General features: G+C 35.0%; 1 protein-coding gene across 1 annotated transcript; it reads right to left on the reverse strand.

Annotated features, from left to right (window-relative positions):
* Positions 1-14,347: 14,347 nt before the first annotated feature.
* On the reverse strand, positions 14,348-19,470 carry LOC127107356 (protein LIKE COV 1). The gene is made up of 7 exons (XM_051044643.1): positions 19,152-19,470; positions 18,660-18,712; positions 17,406-17,515; positions 16,925-17,092; positions 16,706-16,803; positions 15,076-15,202; positions 14,348-14,762 (listed from the first exon to the last, which is right to left on the reverse strand). Exons 1-7 carry the CDS (start codon positions 19,290-19,292, stop codon positions 14,668-14,670), a joined length of 792 nt encoding a protein of 263 aa, XP_050900600.1. The 5' UTR covers positions 19,293-19,470; the 3' UTR covers positions 14,348-14,667.
* Positions 19,471-22,479: the final 3,009 nt, after the last annotated feature.

Here is a 22,479-nt window from a genome sequence, read left to right on the forward strand (position 1 = left end):
TCGGGTAGAAGCATTATCACTCCACTCAGACTGAAATTCAAGTAGAGACTTGGAATTTCGTTTCCCTCTCTCTCTCTCACACACTCAAAGCCTTCATTCATAACAGCTAGCACTGCGATTGAAGGAACCCGTTCGTGTGGAATGAGTAGAGACGTTGTCATCGTTCAACGTTCGTGATCGCCCCGTGGATTTGTATCCGAGGTTTTGATCGTTACAAGGGATCTGCACCAAAGGTTGGAATCACCACAAGAGGTAACGATTCTATCACTAATCATGCCCATTCGTAAGGATCACTAAATGGAGAAATTTTTAAATTCCGCTGCGCCTTGGATGGCAATTCTCCTTCAAAATTCACTCTTAAAATTCTGGTTTTGAACACTTAGAGAATTTTTGAAAGATTAAGAGAATATTTGAATGTTTGAAAATTTTCAAAAGGAGGTGAATTAAAATCTGAAAAGATGGTGTTTATATAGCCCTAATGCACATCTACAAATTAGTACAAACCATGAAAGGATGCCATGCTTCAAGAACTAGTTTTAAAAACCAAAGGAATGAAAAAATGCATTTTTAAGGCACTGGTACAGTGGTAATCGTTTTACCAAAAGTGGTTAATTGATTACACCTTGTAACGTGCAAAAGGTTTGAAAATTTCCGCTTGTTAATCGATTAGCACAATGTTGTTAACCGATCAACATCCCCGCAGAATGCAAAAATAGTTATTTTTCAAAGAGAAAAACTTTGGCAAGATGCATCCAAACATTTTAAACAAACATGGTATGAATGTATGAGGACTTGAACACTTGTATACTCATTAGAAAGGTTGAATGTTATATATCTTATCATTCATGATCAATCTATGAGTATTTCTTCAAGACTTGACATAATATGAAACATGTCTTTACTTTAGAAGTCTTTGAGCCATTTCTTTTTGTCAATCCATTCTTGCATTGTAGAATCTTATCGTCATCAAAACACTTGAGAAGCACGCCTTCACATCTCCTGTTCTTCTTGGCCTAATACTAAAACCTTTTGATGATAAAGGTCATTTCCTCATCATCTGAATCATCTTCAGAACCTTTTACATGAGAAGCTTCTTCATACTCCCAGACTTGAGGAGCCTTGGCAGATTTAGCAACATATATCAAAGTAAGAGGCTTTGACTTTCTGACAGGTTTATCTCCATTGAGCTCCATCTCATGGATCTAAAGGTTGCTGATAAGGCTTTCAAGACTTAATGTGTTTAAGTCATTGGCCTCCTGGATAACTGTCACCTTGGGTCTATATTTGACATGAAGAACCCTCATAATATTTTTGACATGATCATAGGCAGTATAACTCTTGTTTAGAACCCGAAGTCCAGCTATAAGAACTTGAAACCTTGAGAACATGATTTCAATGTCTTCATCCTCCTTCGTTTTGAACATTTCATACTGTTGAGCTAGAAGGTTGGTCTTAGCTTCCTGAACTTGTTGATTCCCTTCATAAATAGCACATAGGGATTTAAAAATGGTCTTAGTAGTAAATTTCTTAACGATCTTTGTAGATGTTTGATTGGCTGCATTTTATGGTAAAACACTAGCTGGATTCTAATGTCTTGACTGATGTCATGACATGCTGTGGAGATGTTTGTTTGACTGCATTGTGTGTTAGATCATCTAACTGTACTCTGATGTCTTGACTGATGTCATGACATACTTGAGTAGTATGCTGCAGGTTTAGCTAATACATGACTTACTGAATGTCAAACTAGATGTTATGACATTCATCCCTGTCAGCAGATACTGAGGAATAGAACAGTTGGTGTTCTTCTATAACTCAGTATTTATTTTCAGTCTGTTTATCAAGGGAATAATAGACCTGGCACAAGGCCTACTGTCTGAATGTCAAACTGGATGTTATGACATTCATCATTGACAACATATACTGAACAATAGGCAGATTGGTTTTCTGCTACATTTAAGTATGTATCTCAGTCTGTTCTTCAGGAGAACAACAGACCATGGCATAAGGCTCTTTGTGTAAATGTCAAATTGGATACTGTGACATTTATTAATGTAAGTTGATACTGAAGTATGGACTAAGTGGTCCTGTACAGTACATCATTTTGTACAGTCTGTTTTCAGGAAAAACAGACTTAGCATATGGTCTATGATGTGGACGTCAAACTGAATGTTGTGACATTCATTCCTGACAGCATATGCTAAATTGTAGGATGGTTAGTTTTTCTGTTTCAGGATTTTTCTCAGGCTATTCTTCAGGAATCCAACAGCTGATCTAAAATCCAGGAAACTAACAACTGAGCTACAATTAAGGAACCTAACAAATAGCCTATTTGTTAGCACCCTAATATGTGGAAATTAGTTAGAATCCTATGTGGCGTTATTTGTGGAGGTCTTGAAGACTCAATCAGAATAAACAGTTTCTAAATATGAAGATATTTTAGGAACTAAATATGGAGATATTTTAGGAACTAAAAGATTGAAGACCTTGATTGTAGCAGAAATTTTCTGCTGGCTTTGTAACAGCAAAGGAGAAGTTTGCTGCGATTTCTGAAGGCCCAAATCCAGTTGGGTGCTTAGGTTATAAATAGCATAGTGTAACCTAGGTTTTGTAAGCCTCAAAGAATGTAAAATTAGGGGTGTGTGAGGTAAACCTCCCAACCTGTGGGAAGGTTACCATGTGTGTCTCAGTGCTCAAAGCTGAGATTAGTTGTAACTCAAAGCCTGTAGGTAAGAGTTTGTTATGGTCTTGAACGAAGCTGTGAAGCAAGTTCAAGTTGTTTAGCATTACATTGTATTTGTAATGATAGGAATGGAAACTGGAGGTTTCTATCTAGGAGTTCCTAGGTATAGATTGCATTGGGTAGGGATTAAGTGAAGAGTTGTAAACGGGGGAGTTTAACTCTGAATTAATACTCCTGATAGTGGATCTTCTTCCTGGCTTGGTATGCCCCTAGAGTAGGTGATGTTGCACCGAACTGGGTTAACAATTACTTGTGATTTACCTTTTACACGTTATAATTCTGTCTTTCATAAAATAAGGTCAACCTGTAATGCTGTAACAGATGATGTTCAAATCAATGGTGAGACATCATGCTGTTAACTGTGCAGGCTCAACAGAAGTAAGTGCTATGTTTGATCTCTGCTGTGTCGTTGTACCAGATGGACAGAACTGGGTGTTCTTCCATTCCATGGTGATATAGTAGCAGATGTTGTGACATTTGTGAATGTGTGCATATCAGTACTGGGTTTTAATTTGTATAACTGTCTTGCTGTATTAGTAACAATGTTGGATTAGATGTCATTACTTGGAGTAGAACATCTGAACTCTGACCAAACCAGAATTTCAATTGGTATCAGAGCAGGCATCCTGTTCTGTTTCTGGATGAGATCCATGGGTGATACTTTATGGTATCTTGCAAGGAGCTATGTTAGTACTGATGTTGGAACCTGTGGAAGGTTCTGTGATTTCCCTGAATGGTCCCTTGAAGTAGGTGGATGGACTATTCATGACAGGAATTGTGTGTACCTGTCTCTGGAGGTTGGCAATTGGCCTTTGTGTGGGACAGTTGTGCTAGTATTGAATCATATTCAAACTTGGTATGTTCTTGGAGGCTGATCTGGTGAAGTGTGTGTTCATAGGTTGAGTTGTATTATGATTTCCGCTGCATAATACCTGGCAAAACTCAAACTCTGATGTAGTTTCCCCTCATGTGGATGAAAGGCTATTGTATTCAAGATTTCATCATAATCTATTGAAGATATCAAAGATAATTGAGTCTCCTCAAGTCCACTCATCATGGTAAGAATCACCTGATCACTGATTCTTTTACTCTCTTGGGTAGTGTATATGAAGACCTTGAAGACTTTCAAGGAGGGTTTGTTCCAAGGAGGTGGAACTAATGTTCTATGTGATGTTAGAACATGTGGTTCAACAAGTATGCAGTTACTGGTTGAAGAGCAAATGTTTTTAGGTGTCAAACAAAGGGATACTTTTGTTTGGAACCTACTCCTGACCTGGAAGAGGAGACATCTGTGTGTGCTAAGTTGACAAGGGTAGGGTCAACTGTGTGTATGCTCAAGAAGGTCACTTTTAGAAGTCTGATCTCTAGAAGTGGAGCTGGTTGAGACGTGACATTGTGCAAGTTCCTGCTGTTTGTCTTATTCCTGTAGATTGATCAGGGTTGGATAGTTGTTCCCTGAAGTACTATGTTGTGTTGGAAGACAAGTCCCCTGGACGTTAGAAGTCAATGATGGGATAACCTGATTGCTATGTCATTTAAGAGGATTGGGACCATGAATCTTATTATTCAAACACCACGCTCAGAAGTGGCAGTTCTTTCAAGGAGTGAGAATATGAAGATTCAGAGGTTGGTTGAGGTAGTATGCTCTGGCAATGCATATCTACTATGGACTGATGATGTTTTTTTTTCTTCCACTAGTTCTTATGGTCAGTTGGAGTCTGATTGGTGTGATTTGAGTATGTATAGGTATAACTCATAGAGTTAGTTGCCACTGGTAGGGATGGTGTATGTCATGTTAAGACATTTGTGTACAATGCATGGATATTTGTGTGGAGTTTCCATGATTGCTAATTTGAGGGGGAGTGTTGGTTAACCTCCTCACGTTGGGTCAGTCTAGGGTCTGGGTGGCTGTTGACCCGTGTCACATGGGTTCTGGTTGGTATGTGACACATTTGCAAGGAAGGATTCATCTCTCTCATTCCTAAGAGTGAATCTAATCTGAAAAGAGTCTCAAAACTGTTGAGGTGCTTGCAATCAGAAGATGTTGACACAAGAAGAGTATTTTCAAAGTATTCTTATGGTGGAAGTATCTGAAAGGAAATTTGGGAAAGGATTTAAGATCAATGTCTACTTGTGTCAAGTACAAGTATTTAATTGATTATCCTTGGAGCTCAAGATGATTGATGTTTTTAAAGATGTTGAAACATCTCGTCTTCAAGACCCTGTGCAGAATCACAGGAAGGATAGTACATTGGTTTATGATCTATCACTTTGGTGGCAGCAAAAGCATATGATCTCTGAAAAGGTTTCCTGGCAAGAAACATGTCCAGCCTTGGTGTGTACAAGAAGAAGAAGACATCATAGTCTTGATGGTGGTTACTTGGATCAGTTTATTTCTGATCTAGGTAAGGAAGTGCATTGGCTAATGCACACTGTGGAGTTAAGAACAAGTGGCAGCATTCTTGACATCATGGATACAACCTTACTTTAGGAAGTGGAATCCTTGGTATAGCTGAAGGGTTAGTCTCTAACTAGTCCTTCTGAAGACTCATGCATCAGAGTGTCTGATGTCTTTGGAGAAGAAGCAGGTATTCATCAAGGTGTGAGCTTGGATGACTTAACTGCAAACCTGCAGGATGGAGGTTGTTTACTCAAACTTGGTTCCACAATCAAGTCTATGAGAGCGTTGAACTCATGTTCTGTGTAGGGAGGAAGTTCTTTCAAGTGGCAGAAGAAGGAGCTGAATTCAACAGCTAGATGTTAAAACACAATGTTGTGACATTTGGTTCAACATCAGAATCTTAGTTGGTGTAGTGGCACATCAACTTAAGATAGAAGGGTCTACAGAGCTGTAGATTGGGTACTTCAAAAAGATCGTTCTCATTGTAGTTCTTTGGAGTGGCTGGATGGAGAAGATGTTACATGTTCATGTCTTAGAGAATCTAAGTTTTGTTTAACATGTAGCTTGAAGTTCAAGTCTCACTTGGAAGGTCAGAATATCTTTGGGAGAAGTCTGATAAACTTGGAGAGGTCAAAAAGTGGCATTTGACTTTTTCATATGAGGATTCATGAAGGAGGTAATCCACCAGTGGCATTTGGTCTATCTCAGAAGTGAGTTCGAAGAATCAAGATAATCATCATATGGCAGCTGATTATTCTTGAGGAAAGTCTGAGACAAATTACTTTTAAGCAGAAAAGTAGTAAGTTGAAGACAAAAGGAGGTGTTTTCTATTCATCTCTTGGAGCTTGTGGTAGGAGTTCTGAGTTATCTATGGAAGATTATCTCTTGTAATGGGATGAGAATGTATATGTCCCAATGTGTGTCTGGTTTCGTTTGGCTCAAGCTGGTGACTCAGTGATATCTGAAGATTATCAGATGGTGTTCTTTGTTATGTTGTGAAGGATGTCCTAACTAATGTTAGAACATTTTGTGAAGTGGTTTTCTGTTCTGGTTAGAAGAGAGATTGACACAGAGTGTGGATGTGTTCAGCCAAGAGGGTTGAACAGAGGGTGTGCTCTTGAAGACATGAAGATGCATCTTATGTTTTCCATACATCAAATGGTCTGAGTTCTCTTTGAATCAGGAAGTATGTGAAGGTCCAACTTTGGGGTGTTGGATATGTTCATGTGTGATCTCCAAGCTTCAAGAGGAGAGTTGGTTGTTCATGACAGGGGGAGTTCTGTCTTTGTGCTGCAAGTAATCATCAAGCTTGTGGTCTATGTGTTCTCAGATAACAAGGTATGGCACCTTGTTAGTTATTGAGATGATGTGGTGTGTGTCAAGGCTGAGTGAGCAGAAGAATGTCTCATTAGAATGAGCCTGTGTGTGTGTGTGTGTCTTACTAGTTGCATCCTTAACTAGTAATTCTGTTGTAGTTGCACAAATTTAGGGGGAGGAGAAGTACCCTTGTGCATGTGTGTATTACTAGTAACTATAAAGCTAGTAATTGTGTTGCTTCTACTGTTGTTTAAACTACTGTTATGTTGTTTAACTGCTGATAGTTTACCTCATGATACAACCTGTATGTTAGTTGCTGCAAGTGTGGTAACAAGATGTTAAGGGGATATCCTAACATGAGACAGCCTATGTGCCTGCTGGACTTCAAGAAAGTGTTCATGCAGGAGTATGTCAAGATGTCAGACTCAATGTCATGGCATCTGATATGGGTGTACCTGCTGTAAAGCAAGAGTGTGTGACTACTTGATCAAGGTTGTGAAGCAAGATCAAGTGGGTGGTGTCTTGATCAAAGCTGTAAAGCAAGATCAAGAGGGGGTATTCTTGATTGAAACTATGAAGTAAAATCAAGATTGTGGTTCTGTCATTTGTGTAATTCTGTTTATGTTGGTCTATAATTTAAAGTGTTGCTTTGGCAACATTTTTGACAAAAAGGGGGAGTAACACCTGTGATGCCCCAGGACAACAGATTGTTTTGCTAAACAGATATTCAAGATCCTCTAATCCAGAGGTTGTGTTGCAGCTGATGTTCCACTTCTATGAGTGTGAGTGTGTTTATGTGTGCTGCTATTAGAAGTTTTTATTTAACTTCTATGTGTGTGAGTGTGCTGCTACTCTGAGTGTATTAGCTAGGTCAATTTCCCTGCTAGATGTGTGTTTTCCGCTGCTGTGTACTCTGTTGTGATGCCAAGTTGTTTTAGCCAAAAATTTGCCAAAGGGGGAGTTTGTAGATGTTTGATTGGCTGCATTTTATGGTAAAACACTAGCTGGATTCTAATGTCTTGACTGATGTCATGACATGCTGTGGAGATGTTTGTTTGACTGCATTGTGTATTAGATTATCTAACTGTACTCTGATGTCTTGACTGATGTCATGACATACTTGAGTAGTATGCTGCAGGTTTAGCTAATACATGACTTACTGAATGTCAAACTAGATATTATGACATTCATCCTTGTCAGCAGATACTGAGGAATAAAACAATTGTTGTTCTTCTATAACTCAGTATTTATTTTCAGTCTGTTTATCAAGGGAATAACAGACCTGGCACAAGGCCTACTGTCTGAATGTCAAACTGGATGTTATGACGTTCATCATTGACAACATATACTGAACAATAGGCAGATTTGTTTTCTGCTACATTTCAGTATGTATCTCAGTCTGTTCTTCAGGAGAACAACAGACCATGGCATAAGGCTCTTTGTGTAAATGTCAAATTGGATACTGTGACATTTATTAATGTAAGCTGATACTAAAGTATGGACTAAGTGGTCCTGTACAGTACAACATTTTGTACAGTCTGTTTTCAGGAAAAACAGACTTAGCATATGGTCTATGATGTGGACGTCAAACTGAATGTTGTGACATTCATTCCTGACAGCATATGCTAAATTGTAGGATGGTTAGTTTTTCTGTTTCAGGATTTTTCTCAGGCTATTCTTCAGGAATCCAACAGCTGATCTAAAATCCAGGAAACTAACAACTGAGCTACAATTAAGGAACCTAACAAATAGCCTATTTGTTAGCACCCTAATATGTGGAAATTAGTTAGAATCCTATGTGGCGTTATTTGTGGAGGTCTTGAAGACTCAATCAGAATAAACAGTTTCTAAATATGGAGATATTTTAGGAACTAAATATGGAGATATTTTAGGAACTAAATATGGAGATATTTTAGGAACTAAATATGGAGATATTTTAGGAACTAAAAGATTGAAGACCTTGATTGTAGCAGAAATTTTCTGCTGGCTTTGTAACAGCAAAGGAGAAGTTTGCTGCGATTTCTGAAGGCCCAAATCCAGTTAGGTGCTTAGGTTATAAATAGCATAGTGTAACCTAGGTTTTGTAAGCCTCAAAGAATGTAAAATTAGGGGTGTGTGAGGTAAACCTCCCAACCTGTGGGAAGGTTACCATGTGTGTCTCAGTGCTCAAAGCTGAGATTAGTTGTAACTCAAAGCCTGTAGGTAAGAGTTTGTTATGGTCTTGAACGAATCTGTGAAGCAAGTTCAAGTTGTTTAGCATTACATTGTATTTGTAGTGATAGAAATGGAAACTGGAGGTTTCTATCTAGGAGTTCCTAGGTATAGATTGCATTGGGTAGGGATTAAGCGAAGAGTTGTAAATGGGGGAGTTTAACTCTGAATTAATACTGCTGATAGTGGATCTTCTTCCTGGCTTGGTATGCCCCCAGAGTAGGTGATGTTGCACCGAACTGGGTTAACAATTACTTGTGATTTACCTTCTGCACGTTATAATTTTGTCTGTCATAAAATAAGGTCAACCTGTAATGCTGTAACAGATGATGTTCAAATCAATGGTGAGACATCATGCTGTTAACTGTGCAGGCTCAACAGAAGTAAGTGCTATGTTTGATCTCTGCTGTGTCGTTGTACCAGATGGACAGAACTGGGTGTTCTTCCATTCCATGGTGATATAGTAGCAGATGTTGTGACATCTGTGAATGTGTGCATATCAGTACTGGGTTTTAATTTGTATAACTGTCTTGTTGTATTAGTAACAATGTTGGATTAGATGTCATTACTTGGAGTAGAACATCTGAACTCTGACCAAACCAGAATTTCAATCTTGATGTACTCAAAATGAGGTAGAGCATCAACCAAGATGCCTATAACTTTATGATATTTTCTATATATCTTTTTTTAAGCAGGTGCGAGAGTTTTTCAGTCATTAACCATTCATACTCCATTAACTGGAATATCAATGCCATCTTCCAGAATATCCCACAATTCATCATCAAGACCTATGCTACGAGTATACATCTTGCTTTTCCACCATTCAAACTCAGTAGAGTCTCCACGAAAAGTCAAAGGTCTAGTTGTATAACTGTTATTTTCTAAATTTCTAATCATGATTAATATTAACGCGTGGATTAAGAGTACCACTATCAGATTCAGAAACTCCAAACATGATTCAATATGTTTTCTCAGGATCTTTTATGCATCATTGTTAAGTGTTTAGCACAAACTAGGCACTGATACCAACCGAAGGTGAGAAAAACACAAGAAATGGGGGTTGGATTGTGTTGACTTTTTCTTTCTTTTTAAATCTCTTATCATATTCTAAACACAAAAGAATCTGAATCAATCAGAGGTAGGCAATAGATAAGTAATGCAAGAGAGAAGAGAGACACACAAAGTTATTATGGTTCCTCTCATAATTTGAGAGTAATCTAATCCCTTTGTACTTACAAGATATTTTCATTATAATCACATAAGATTATAATTTGTCCAAGCACACAACCAATCGACTTTCAATGCTCAAACACAAAGTAAAAGACTTCTATGCTCAAGCACACAAGCAAGAGACTTCTATGCTCAAGCACACAAGCAAGAACCTTCAAATGCTCAAACACTAAGTAAGAAAAATTTAACAATCTACCTAACAAATAAAAGATTGTTGGGTTAATACACTTGATATACAATCAGAGGTGTAGAGAAAATATAAATCAAGAAGAACTCTTTAAGACTTAGGGATTCCTAGAATGTACAAAGGTAAATAAATCCTAAGTTATAACTTGCTCTTTTGTTTTGACATAGTAAATTCTTTTTTTTATGTTAATGATTCGTCGGTTCTTTTCTTCAAGTCTTCAGCTCTTTAAATATAGAAGGAAAAGATTCGTTGAATATCCAACACAAGAGAGTTTATGAGAAGCTTGAATAAAGATATTGATATGTTTCTTCAAATGGTTAATATAGTTGAAAACTTGTTTGAAATTCCTTTTCTATAAGAGGAATTATCAATTGCATCCCAACAGACTCTATAAAGAAAAAAATCTTAGGTATTCACGTGACAAAGTAGGTTCAGAGGTTGATAGTGACCTATCAGAGTCACATTGGTCCTTGCCTTTGACTAGTCTTTAGGTTCTGATCAGTAGAGGCAGACTTCATCAGATTTTGATCTTCAGATGCTGACTCCTTCAGACTCTGACCTTCAAACGTTGACTTCTTCATAAGTTGACTTTTTTAGAGTTAGCTTCCGATCCATCAGATTTCGGTCTTTAAGCTTCTTTTTAGATGTTCATAGTTAGAATCAATATTTGAATTGTTCGTGAAATTTTAATTTATGGTCTTTCACACTTGAACAAATATTAGTATACCAAATTATTCTTTAAATACTTTGTTATCATAAAAATCTAAGGGATATGTGACAAATCAATTTTGTTCCAACATTGACGACGCATTATAACTATACTATCATATTCAATTTTACATAAACTAAACCATACATTAATCAAATAATAAAAATGACACACACACACACATACATACATACATACATACACACACACATATATATACATACATACATACACACACACACACACACACACACACACATATATATATATATATATATATATATATATATATATATATATATATATATATATATATATATATATATATATATATATATATATAAATATATATATATATATAAATCCAGAGTACATAATTAAATAAAAATAAATTACAAACGATAATAGTGTTCATAATACAAATACTATATAGTACTATGTATGACGGACTCGGGCCCCCATGTTCCTATGTTGTCTCTTGTACTACAGTGTCTCCTCCATAATGGCATCTAGAAAGTCCCTCGCCTCAGAGCCTTCCAGAAAGATTCCTTTGTCTATATCGACATGTGCAATATCCATGATACACCAACATCTAAGTAGGGGCGGCAAAACGGGTTCGGCCTGCTGGGCATGCCCGTTTTGTCCGCACTTTTGTGCGGGGAGGGCCAAGGATTTAGGCCCTCACCCTCAAATGTGTCCGCCCCGTCCCGCCCCGTTTTTTTCACGGGCTTTTACGGGTATGTGTATTTACATAAATTTTTGCATTTTTAGGCTTAAAGAGTGCAGTGCCCGCGGGCTTTCCCCATCCCGCCCTCACTTTTTTGCGGGGCGGGTCTAAGTTTTAGGCCCACATCCTCAACTATGACCGCCCCGCCCCGCCCCATTTTTTTGCGGGCTTTTGCGGGGCGGGCCTGAACGGGGCGGGCATGCCCGTTTGCCACCCCTACATCTAAGTAACACCTCAACATTATGACTTGCCCTAACTTGCTCCTTCTCTAGTATCTCTTGATAAGCTTGCTTATGTGGACCTCTTAGAGCATTCGATGTCATATAAAGATGTGAAACCCTGAAATACCACCAATGTAGTCGTGTGCAACATTCTAGTCGTTAGAGTTATGGTACTTTGTACCTCATCCGATACCTGATAATTAAGATATTCATCAAACACGACACTACATTTATTCGTGCCACATCGAGATGAGTAAAATTTGAGGGGTCTCTCGGAACAAACTGCATGTAGCCGAACTGCCGCATGACGCGCTCAGGGAGATGAGGATACATCAGAAATGATCGACGTACATATGAAAGTGTATATCCTTTGTTACCACGCTGTCAAGATACACTCTGTATGACTCATTCATTGGATGCCCTCTGAGCGAATGAATGCAGAAATACATGGCATATCCTCAATGTAGGTCAAAGTATATGACTAACCGAATATGCATGGGAAGTGCTAGAGGATCCAAGCCTGAAAATGTTACATATGAATAATTAGTAATGACGTAGCAAAAGTGTTATGAAAATGACAAAAACACTAAGAGAAGCAGAAATATTATCGTCAAAAGTGTGATGTTGTTTGTCATCTGTTTGGTCTTCCACGTATAACCTTCAGCTAACTTGAAGTACAGGTAGACCAAACATGTGGCTCACTAGTTGTATTCATGGATCCACTCTAAGTCAGTGAAGTATATCGGGTAGACCGCATCCACATAAGTGACGCTCTTGTCCACAAAGATGGATGTGCCAACAAAATACAACATGTATGCTCTTAGAGCATATGCTTTATGTTGCATAACCTGTTTGTCATCACTAGTGGTCTGCTTTATCGCATGCAGTTGTTCTGTATACAACCTCTTCATGAATCGAAACCTAGCATGACATCCTCAGGTGACTTCTAACTCCCGAATGACAACCCTTGGGTTAACTCCCAGATAGTCCACTATCATCTCCACAACCTCATCTCTGATAATTATGTCGTGGTCTAACAATATCCCCTTGATTGAAAGATGCAGCAGGCATGAGACATCGTCCAGTGTGATGGATATATCACTATGTAGAAGATTAAAAGAGGACGTCTTCCAGTGTCATCTCTTTACAAACGCAGACAACATACCATGGTTAACGGTAACATAATTAATCATACACAAGTCTGTCAGCCCAATTAGCTGCATTACATCCTGAAACCGCTACTCAGTTGGTTGCGGTAAACCTGTAATCTTTCAACCACAATTGATCCCTTTTAAGGCATCATGGTCCTGTAGAAAAATAAACCATCTTCAGAAATTTTAAATATTATAACAAACATGTTTTTCAAAGAATTAATACAATTGAATTTTATCTCTCAGCCCCACACATGTTTGACAGCATGGTCCGAGTATAAAGACAACAATGATAAATCAAACGAGCCTCCTCGAAACCCCTCGGGTGTCTGTGGTACCTCAGTAGGTGACACATGTCTCCTACGAGATGATGAAGGCACAATCCCGGAAGTTGACGCCTATGCATCAATCGGGATAAAAACAATATGTGCCTACGATGATTGAGTTCTTTCCCTCCGAACCTATGCATGCTACGCAACTCTCCAGTACCTCAATCTATCTTGCTTAGCAGTCATAATGCATATAAGTAAACCACATAAGCATTATATAGATGAAACACAATGAAGTCTGCAGACAGATAGAATTAAAACATGCATATCTGGATTTTGAAATCAAAACGTTAAAAAATTCCAGAGATGCATCTCTGTAATATTCTGCAACTCAGATGAACGATAATGACGGAAATGCAGTCCATTCCAACATCTAAACTAATGCTTTGATAATTTGAACTACCTATCAAACACATTGCTCATTTAAATAACATGTTTAAACTATCTATTACATAACCTAATGCTCAATTTATACAAATGTACATAGAAATAAAAAAAAGGATAAAAAAAATCCAAAAACTTACCAAATGTGGGAATTTTGGTGTTAAATGAACTCTTTGATCGATTGAATGTTTATGGTAGAAACTTTGAAGTGAGTTGAATGAGTCAACGTGAGTTGAAAGAATTGGAGAGTTAGGAGATTTTGAGAAGTGACAAAGAAAAATGATCTAGCACATTCTTTATTAAAACAACATTCAGAGATACATCTCCGTAAATTACACAGAGATATATTTTCGTAAGACCTCGCAAAAAAACGAATGTGATTGAGATGCATTTTCAAATTCTAAATAGTTTTACTTTTTTCCTAGAGTGGAAAAACAAAAGCAATGCGGGTGTCTTATATAAATCTAAAAATAAATACCCCGATTTCTTCATTCCCACGGCCCATTGAGGAGTTAATAAGATACGTCTCCAATTGGGGTATGGGTTCCAGGGGCGGTCTTGCACACCCCTTATCTCCAAGTAAAGGTGGCGATTGCCATGTTATAAGAAACTAGCTTCCTCCGCCAGACTCAAATATATCCCAGTTTTTTTACTCAAAAAAAGATGAGAATGGTAATATTTGAATAAGTTGGCCGGCTAATGAATTGTTAACCACATACAACTAGAAACAACATAAATTAAGGTATAAAAAACTACAAAATTGAATTGCTATAACAGGAAACCACCATAATATGCACACGCAGAAATTTTGGGACTCCTGCCACAGTAGAATGTGGTAACTCTGTACTTTCAAACTATATTTCCAAACAATCACTACTTTCTATATTATACTACACAAATGAATGTTACACTAACCATCAGAATCTAACACTTGCTCATAACCAACAGCTTAAATTAAATGCCTGCATTCGCAACACAAATTGGTTGCATTGCCATTCTGATGGCTCCATATAAAACAACATAAGCTAATCAACGAACAACTACTATACTTTTGCTTTCATCTTCTATCGGGTCTTCTTATTTCCACCGGACGACGTGAATCATATGTCGATAGAAACTGTGGCATTGACATGCCTCCAGAAACAACAATTTCTGCAAAACATAGCATGTGTTAAAATATACTTGAATGAGTTCAATTATATTGTTTAGATGCACAAATAGTTATTGCTTGCATTCAAAGAATTTGTATGTTGCAAAGTGTTTGAGTGACGCGTATTGATTTGTACAAGTATGAATAGTGTGCAAGTGAAGTGTAAATTTTTTCAATAATTATACCCGAATTTCCAATCAGTAAAAAAAAAAAAACTTAGCTTCAATTTTATCACATCATTAGCATCAGAAAAGGAGGCCCCTTCCTTCCATAAATTACCCAAGATTGAGTAACTAAAGAAACTAGATGACTTACCAATTCCTTCCCGGACAGATAAGGTTGGCCGGATAACATCCTTGGTGTTTACAAGAAAGATATCACCAATATAAAGATGGTTTGTGGGCACATAGACACAGCATAACTCCTCATCTCCAGAATAACTCTGAAAAAGTGATATAAATAATATAGTTAAATTAACAAGTTATTTATGGTCGCGAAAATTGCATTAAAAAAAAACCTGTTTTGCCAAAACAATAGATAAAATGCTTATATAATATCTATATAGGCCCATGACTCCAAACTATAGATCACAAGTTAACATCTAGAAGGCAATTTGAATGAGGACTTAGAAAAGTGCCAACTGACTATTAAGTTCATCACTAGCGTTTAAACAATACTAAAGTATTTTTGCAATATTATATTGGCTTTGGAGATAACCAACCAAGAAAAAAGAACATAAAAGGCTACATGGAAACCAAGGAGCATCACGTACATGCTATCAGAGTAATAAAGTGATAGCCATACAAGATCCCCACAACACAGATATTTCACCATACTATCATTACACAAGCAAGACGTAACACAATAGTCCAAAGACTCTAAACAATTCTCTTATACAATGGCACATGTCCATCAGAAAACAACCAGGATTACAGTGTAAGAGAGACACTAAGGTACACTGCAGAACTTCGAGAGTCTGCAAAACTCCCTATGCCTAAAGGCCAAATTTTGTGACAAATGACTGGTTATCTCACCCTCTTCGCCTCTCTTTTTATTCATAGGCAACTCATCTGATTTATCAAATTTTTGCAACCCCTACTAATTATCAATACCCCAAAAAAACTAGTCCCCTCGTCATCGAGGTGAACAATCTGTAGTTGCAGATTTGCAGAAAATAAAGTCCAACAAAGGATCGCCTCCAAGCCTTCCAACCATCCTCCCTTTATTTTTTGCACCATGAGTTTTGGTTCCCAAGATCATGAACTCTTATAACAAATGATAGGGATAAACCCCAATTGAAAAGATAGATAATTGCCCAACTTTGAAGATCAGTAAACCTCCCTACAGCAAAAGGCCCCAACACTTTGACAGATGACTAGCATCTCTCTCCACCCACATCTTATTTATAGGCAACACATGTCACTTCTCTAATAATTCCAGCCCTCATTAACTAACTAACTAACAAAACCACTAAGGGTATTATCTCTCACAATTGTTGACGAGCTTCCATACCAGCTTTAGAGTCTAAGGGCTCTCTTTTGAGAAACCAATTATCAGCCTTACACAGAAGAAAAACAGAAAGCATGCCAGAAACTTTTACAAATCTTACCTATAGCTACACCGCATAAAATTAAATAACTGCTACATAATTATTCTACCATATAAGTGCCCTATGCAAAATTAAAACTACTTCATAATAACACTCTAACCATATAATTGTGATATTACTAATTCTGCCCTGTTATTTTCCTGTTTCTCCTAGAGTACACAAGCCTTATGTTAGTTTTTTTTTTCTTTGCATGATCCCGAACATGGCCCATTGTTCGACTATGAGCACTAACAAACAATATAAAATTCATAGAAAAACAGTTAAACACCAATTTAAGATATTATGAAGAAAAATTCTGAACATTTAAACAGCCAAATGTAGAAATCTTTCAGAAACCTGAAGTACAACAGATGAGGTGATGAATCCAAATGCATATTCACCAACACGTGGATGTTGAATGATAGCTACTTCTTTGAAGGCTTGTGAATTTTGATCTGTGCCAACACGTATGTTAACATAAACAGTTTTTTTTACCAAACATTAACATCACAATAAAGAGTAAGATAATTAACATCTTAGTAATATGTTAAAGGAAAATATGCTTTGCAAACACACCTGGTGATATAGCAGCACTAATCTGCTTAGAAGCATTATAGATATGACGAACAAGAGGCATTCGCTTGATAAACCACTCCCCAAGTCCCAGGACAGATGCACCCAGCCATGATGACATGAAAACCCCAACCAAGAAGATGAAGGTTATGGAAGTTATGAATCCAAGACCTGACCAAGAAGTGTTAGCAATTACTTCAAAATGTTACATGTGTAATGCTACCATGACAAGAAAAGCCAATAACATTTATTTTTTCCATGAAGATGTTTGTATTTATTTTGCAGTTTTATTGCATATTTCTGCAGCCAATAACTCCTAAATACAAAAAATATATATATAGCAAAAACCTAATTAAAATGAATATTAAGAATATAGAATTGATGAAAATTTTGATTCAATAAAATTGAATAGACATACTATACTGACTGTATGGGGAAAAGAGTAAAGGTGTGTAGTTAAGTACCATAAAAGAGAACCACTTACCAAAGATGTCGATTCCAAGTTGAGCATAGATTGGAGAAAAAAAACCATCCACGAAATGAATGAACCACCAGGTTATGTAGAAGGTGATTGCAATCGGAAGAAGAATGACACTTCAAAAAAAAAACCACTTATTCAAAATAACATATTAACAAAGAATTCATAACACTCAACTGCTAGTGCCATTACATAGGTAATAACGCACATGTCAGATTTGGAGGTGCTTGAAAGAACTTTTTATATTATTGTGTAAATGTTTGGAGGAGCTTATAAAAATATCTCCATTAGATGTTTTCAGCTTATTTTCATACATCCGTTCAGGTAGTTTCTTTTCATAAGTTGTTTTTATTAGCTTATTAAGAGCTTACCCTCATTCACTGTTTGATTGTAGAAATATCTTATACATAGGTTTGTCATTTATTATATGATTAATTAAGTTGTTTATCCAAATGGCCCCTTGATCTTAAATGGCAGCGTAAAAAGATTTCACATTTAGTAGCATCCACATGAGAAAGAAAGAAGGATTAAAAGTGTAACCAATAGAGTAAAAAACCATAATTCTCGACTATCATTTTATATTTCAAAGCTTCAAATTGCCAAAAATAGAAAAAAAAATCACAAAGATAAAGGATCTTCAAAATTACAAGGGACAACTGGTCTAAAATGCTAAAACTGTAAACTATGAGGCACGAGCATAATTTTGCAAAGCCTAAGATTTATGCAAATAGACAGACAAATGCTGATACCAACAAATAATTCTTTGGAGCATGTACGCCATATATAATCATCCTTGATCACTTTAAAAAGTAATTGATTTCTCCATTGCCTCATTCTTCTAAAACCAGTGATGGTGATAACAAAGATGATATTTGTATAATTTTATTCTAACTATCGTGGGGTGGGAATAGACATTAAAGGTGATAGTTTGACCAGCATGGCATCAACTAAATAAGCTATTTGGAGATTAAAAATCTAGAATTCAAAGGTTAAACTCAATTAGGATTCCCCTTCCCCATTAAATAGGGAGTTACGCCTTTGAATACATTACTAGCAAAAAGTTTCATAAGTGTAACTAGAATGTATTTTAACTTGCAGTTGGAGACACAAAACATCAACGCAACAAGATCCCAGCGGAAATCGAAAATAGATAAAATAATAAGAAGACAAAAGCTGTTTTTAAACTATCCAATGCATGCAAAAGCACAGCTTTCTTCAGGAAATAAGACAATGAAAGATTAAGAATATAGTGATACGCACCATCCAGTCATGAACTTTTTTGATGCCCAGCTCCTAACAACTTTGTAAAATGTCTACAAATCAACCGAAAAAACACATAGCCAGATGTAAGACAAATACTTCATATGCAAAGTCAGGCAATTTCACTAAAACACTACATTCCATGCGAATTCAAAGCTTCAGCTCCTACTGTTACTAAAATAAGCATCCATGTCAGTTTTGCAAAATTACAATATTGTATAATACTCTGATTATTGAATCGATAGGAAAAAACATTTGGACAATTTAAATTGGTAATTTGGTATGAATTTTCAAAAGTGGTAAAAATAAAAACTACCTTTTATATGCACCTTAGCTTAATTAGTTTAAATGTGATTACAAGTTCATCCGGTAAATTATATGATAAATCAGTAATTTGAATTGACATGTAAATAATCTGTAAAAGCAGTCACAAAGTCAAAATTCAAAGTTAAAGAAATTCCCGAAATCAGATTCATCAAAACCCTAAAGTACCTCGCGGCCGGTATGATGTGTGGAGGAGGAAGATGGTCTGGAGGCATCGATGTCATCGCCGGAATCAGCGACGGGGATGAGAAGCTCTCGATCTCTGTCTCTGTTTCCCATTGCCGTGGACGGAGATTTGTCGTCGACCATCGCCGGAGGAACAAGCAGTAACGACGTCGTTTACAATGTATGAAAAGCGAAGAATCGCAGAAATCACAAAATTTCAAAAATACTCTTCAATCTTCCTTTCTTTTCTAATTTCTCTTTTTATTTTATTTGTTTGACTAATTAATATTTTTGTGAATTATAATATTTCAACCCAAACAAAAGTTTAATCATATTACCAAAAAGTTTATTCTATTTTAAATATACAAAATGAATTTTTTAAGAGTTCCTCGGGTAAGGTAGGGATTGAGACACTTTTGTTGACTTATAATGATGTTATTGGGGATGAAAATGAGGGATACATGTCATTTTATCAACATATATAAGAACAAAATTACTCTATAGTCAGCTAATCACTTTAGAATTTAAATGGTAAAAGTGTATTTAGATAAGCTAATTAATTTTTTTTTTAAATGAAAATTTAAAGTAACTTTAATGATTTAATTAAAATTCATTTTTAATTTTGATTATTTAACTAGAATATTAAAATTATTTATTTTTAAAATTTTAAAATTATTTTTATAAGTTTAAAAAAAATTGGGTCAAATTAAAATTTAAAAGTAGGGAAATTTTGTAATTCATAAAATTTAAATGGATTACTTGTAAAATTTGAAAATTATTAAAAGTTAATTTAAAACTTTTTGAAAATTATATAGGTCAATTTTAAAATTTTGAAAAAAAATGAGGATCAATTGATATTTATATTATATGTAGTGTGAGAGAATTCTCAAATTATTTGATTTTATGTGTCATTTCAAAATTGTTAAATTACTTAGACAAAATAATTAGTTTATATCATAACAATTCTTTTTATTTTTTATTTTTTATATGAAGAATGAATTTTATTTAAATTATTTTAAATTCTCTCAAAATATTATATTTTTTTATTAAAATATTTATCCAAACTCAATTTAAAAAAAAATATTTCTCACTAAATCTCATCTCAATTAAAAAAATCAGCATCAATAATTTAGACACTATTATTAAGGATTGTGTGAGTATATTTTTATCACTTTGTTTACTAACAAAAATAAAATAATGAACAAATAAATTGACAATTGATTTTTTAAACTACCATTAAAATTTTAATTTAATATTAAAATATAAAAAAAAATTGATATACATTAATAATTTAAATATATTACACTTTATTGTTGAATCTTTAAAATGTTTAATCAAATAAATGATCTTTAATAAAAATAATTCTTCAATGTAATAAGAAAGGGAACTAACTTGACTGAAAAAGATAAAAGAAGACAGCAATCACAAAAAATTGTTTATCCAATTGGATTAAATGATCTATCTCTGGGGAGAAAGTAACCCTTCAATTTAGTATACTTCAAAAGTTATTTCAATTACAATATAAATTACGAGAAATACCCTTTAGATTTTCAAGAACAATCTCTGTTTACATTCAATTGTTTCTCAATCTCTTCATATCTTAATATATGAATCATAGAAATTTAAGATAATTAGAAGTATTTCTTGATCCCCTTAGATACCTTCAATGATTTTCTTAAAACTCTTGTCTCTCTAAATTTACCTTTACTAGGATTATCATATTTTTCATTTTTCTACAATAAAGTTATAAAGGTTGTTCTAAGACAATAATAGAAGAGTTATACATTATAATTGTTGAAATGCAACATATACATAACAAACCCCAAACACAACTTATTAATTATTAGAATAAAATATTATAATATATTTTAGAATATTATAAATATTGTTGTAATTAATAACAACAACTAATGACCATGAATGTGTTTCAAAATAACAAGAAAATACGTAACTGAAGTTTGTTTTTGAATTTAGAAATTGACAACCCTCCGTAAAATATTGCAGTATTCGAAAACAGACAACAGTTTGTGAATCGTTGCATTAGGCTCTTTGAATCAAAAATATGCATCGCTTCTTGAAGCGTTGCAAAATACAGTCAAAATAGTGCAATATTTGGTAAAATTGTTGTCATAGACAAAACAGTACAATAATTGGTAAAATGGTTGTTGTATGCAAAACAATGTACTAACGTTTTAAAAAAATGTTGTTGAAAGTGTGTTTCATCCAGGGTCACAACCTTATAAAACAACATCAGTTTGTCCTATAAATTAAGCATTATTGATTCAGAAAAAATAGATCAGAAAAGGTTATCAATTTCACACAAATTATGGATTTCATCTTCCTTACATTCGAGTTTTCATTGGTTTTATTCAAACTCGATTATATACTGAATTATCCTATATTTTTGCATTCCAACTCTAAGACATTTGAAAGTGCTTGAAATAATTATAAAAAAAATTATTTCGGTAATAATTATAGTCTCAATTCATTTGATTTAAATTAATTTTTTAATAATGTTATAAGTATTTTGTATATTGATAAATGAGGCTTATGTTTATAAAAAAAAATATAAAAAAATTTATTCAGACAAAAATATTATGGTATTATATGAATGTTCTGTCAATGATATGTATTATATGTTTTAATTGATAGAGAAAGAAAATTGGATTGTGGCATCTTTATTTAATTTTTAGTATGCTTATGTTATGTTATATATATATATATATATATATATATATATATATATATATATATATATATATATATATATATATAAATTTAAACTAACTATGTTAAGTAATGTATCTATCTAAGCACAGTATCTATCTAAACACAATATCTCTCTCTCTCTCTATATATATATATATATATATATATATATATATATATATATATATGTGTGTGTGTGTGTATGTGTGTGTGTGCGTGCGTGCGTGTGTGTGTGTGTGTGATTGGCCAAAAAAAACATAATGTATATGCATGTGTAGTCATTGTTGAATTGTAATTCCTTGTGTCGAAGCAGATTGCTCGACAGAACAAGGAGCTGTCGAACCACCTAGTATGTTAACTTGTGTTAGTGTGTTGAAGCATGTTGTCTCACACATGATTTCGACTTAGACCTATTTTAGTAGTGTTAGTTATTTTGGGCTTTTATAGTTTTGAGTTTTGACTTGAGGTCCAAGTTAAACTAAATCTATAAATAGATGGAGTAACCCTTATTTTTGTAATGAAGGTGAATAGAGTATTCATAACACTTGTAATTCATAGTATTTTGCAGTTGCAAAGTGAATAATAAGTTTTCCACAGTTTGTGGGCAGAGGGAAACTCTGCA

Source organism: Lathyrus oleraceus, chromosome 7, assembly GCF_024323335.1.
Source record: "Lathyrus oleraceus cultivar Zhongwan6 chromosome 7, CAAS_Psat_ZW6_1.0, whole genome shotgun sequence".
NCBI classification, from domain to species: Eukaryota; Viridiplantae; Streptophyta; class Magnoliopsida; order Fabales; family Fabaceae; genus Lathyrus; species Lathyrus oleraceus.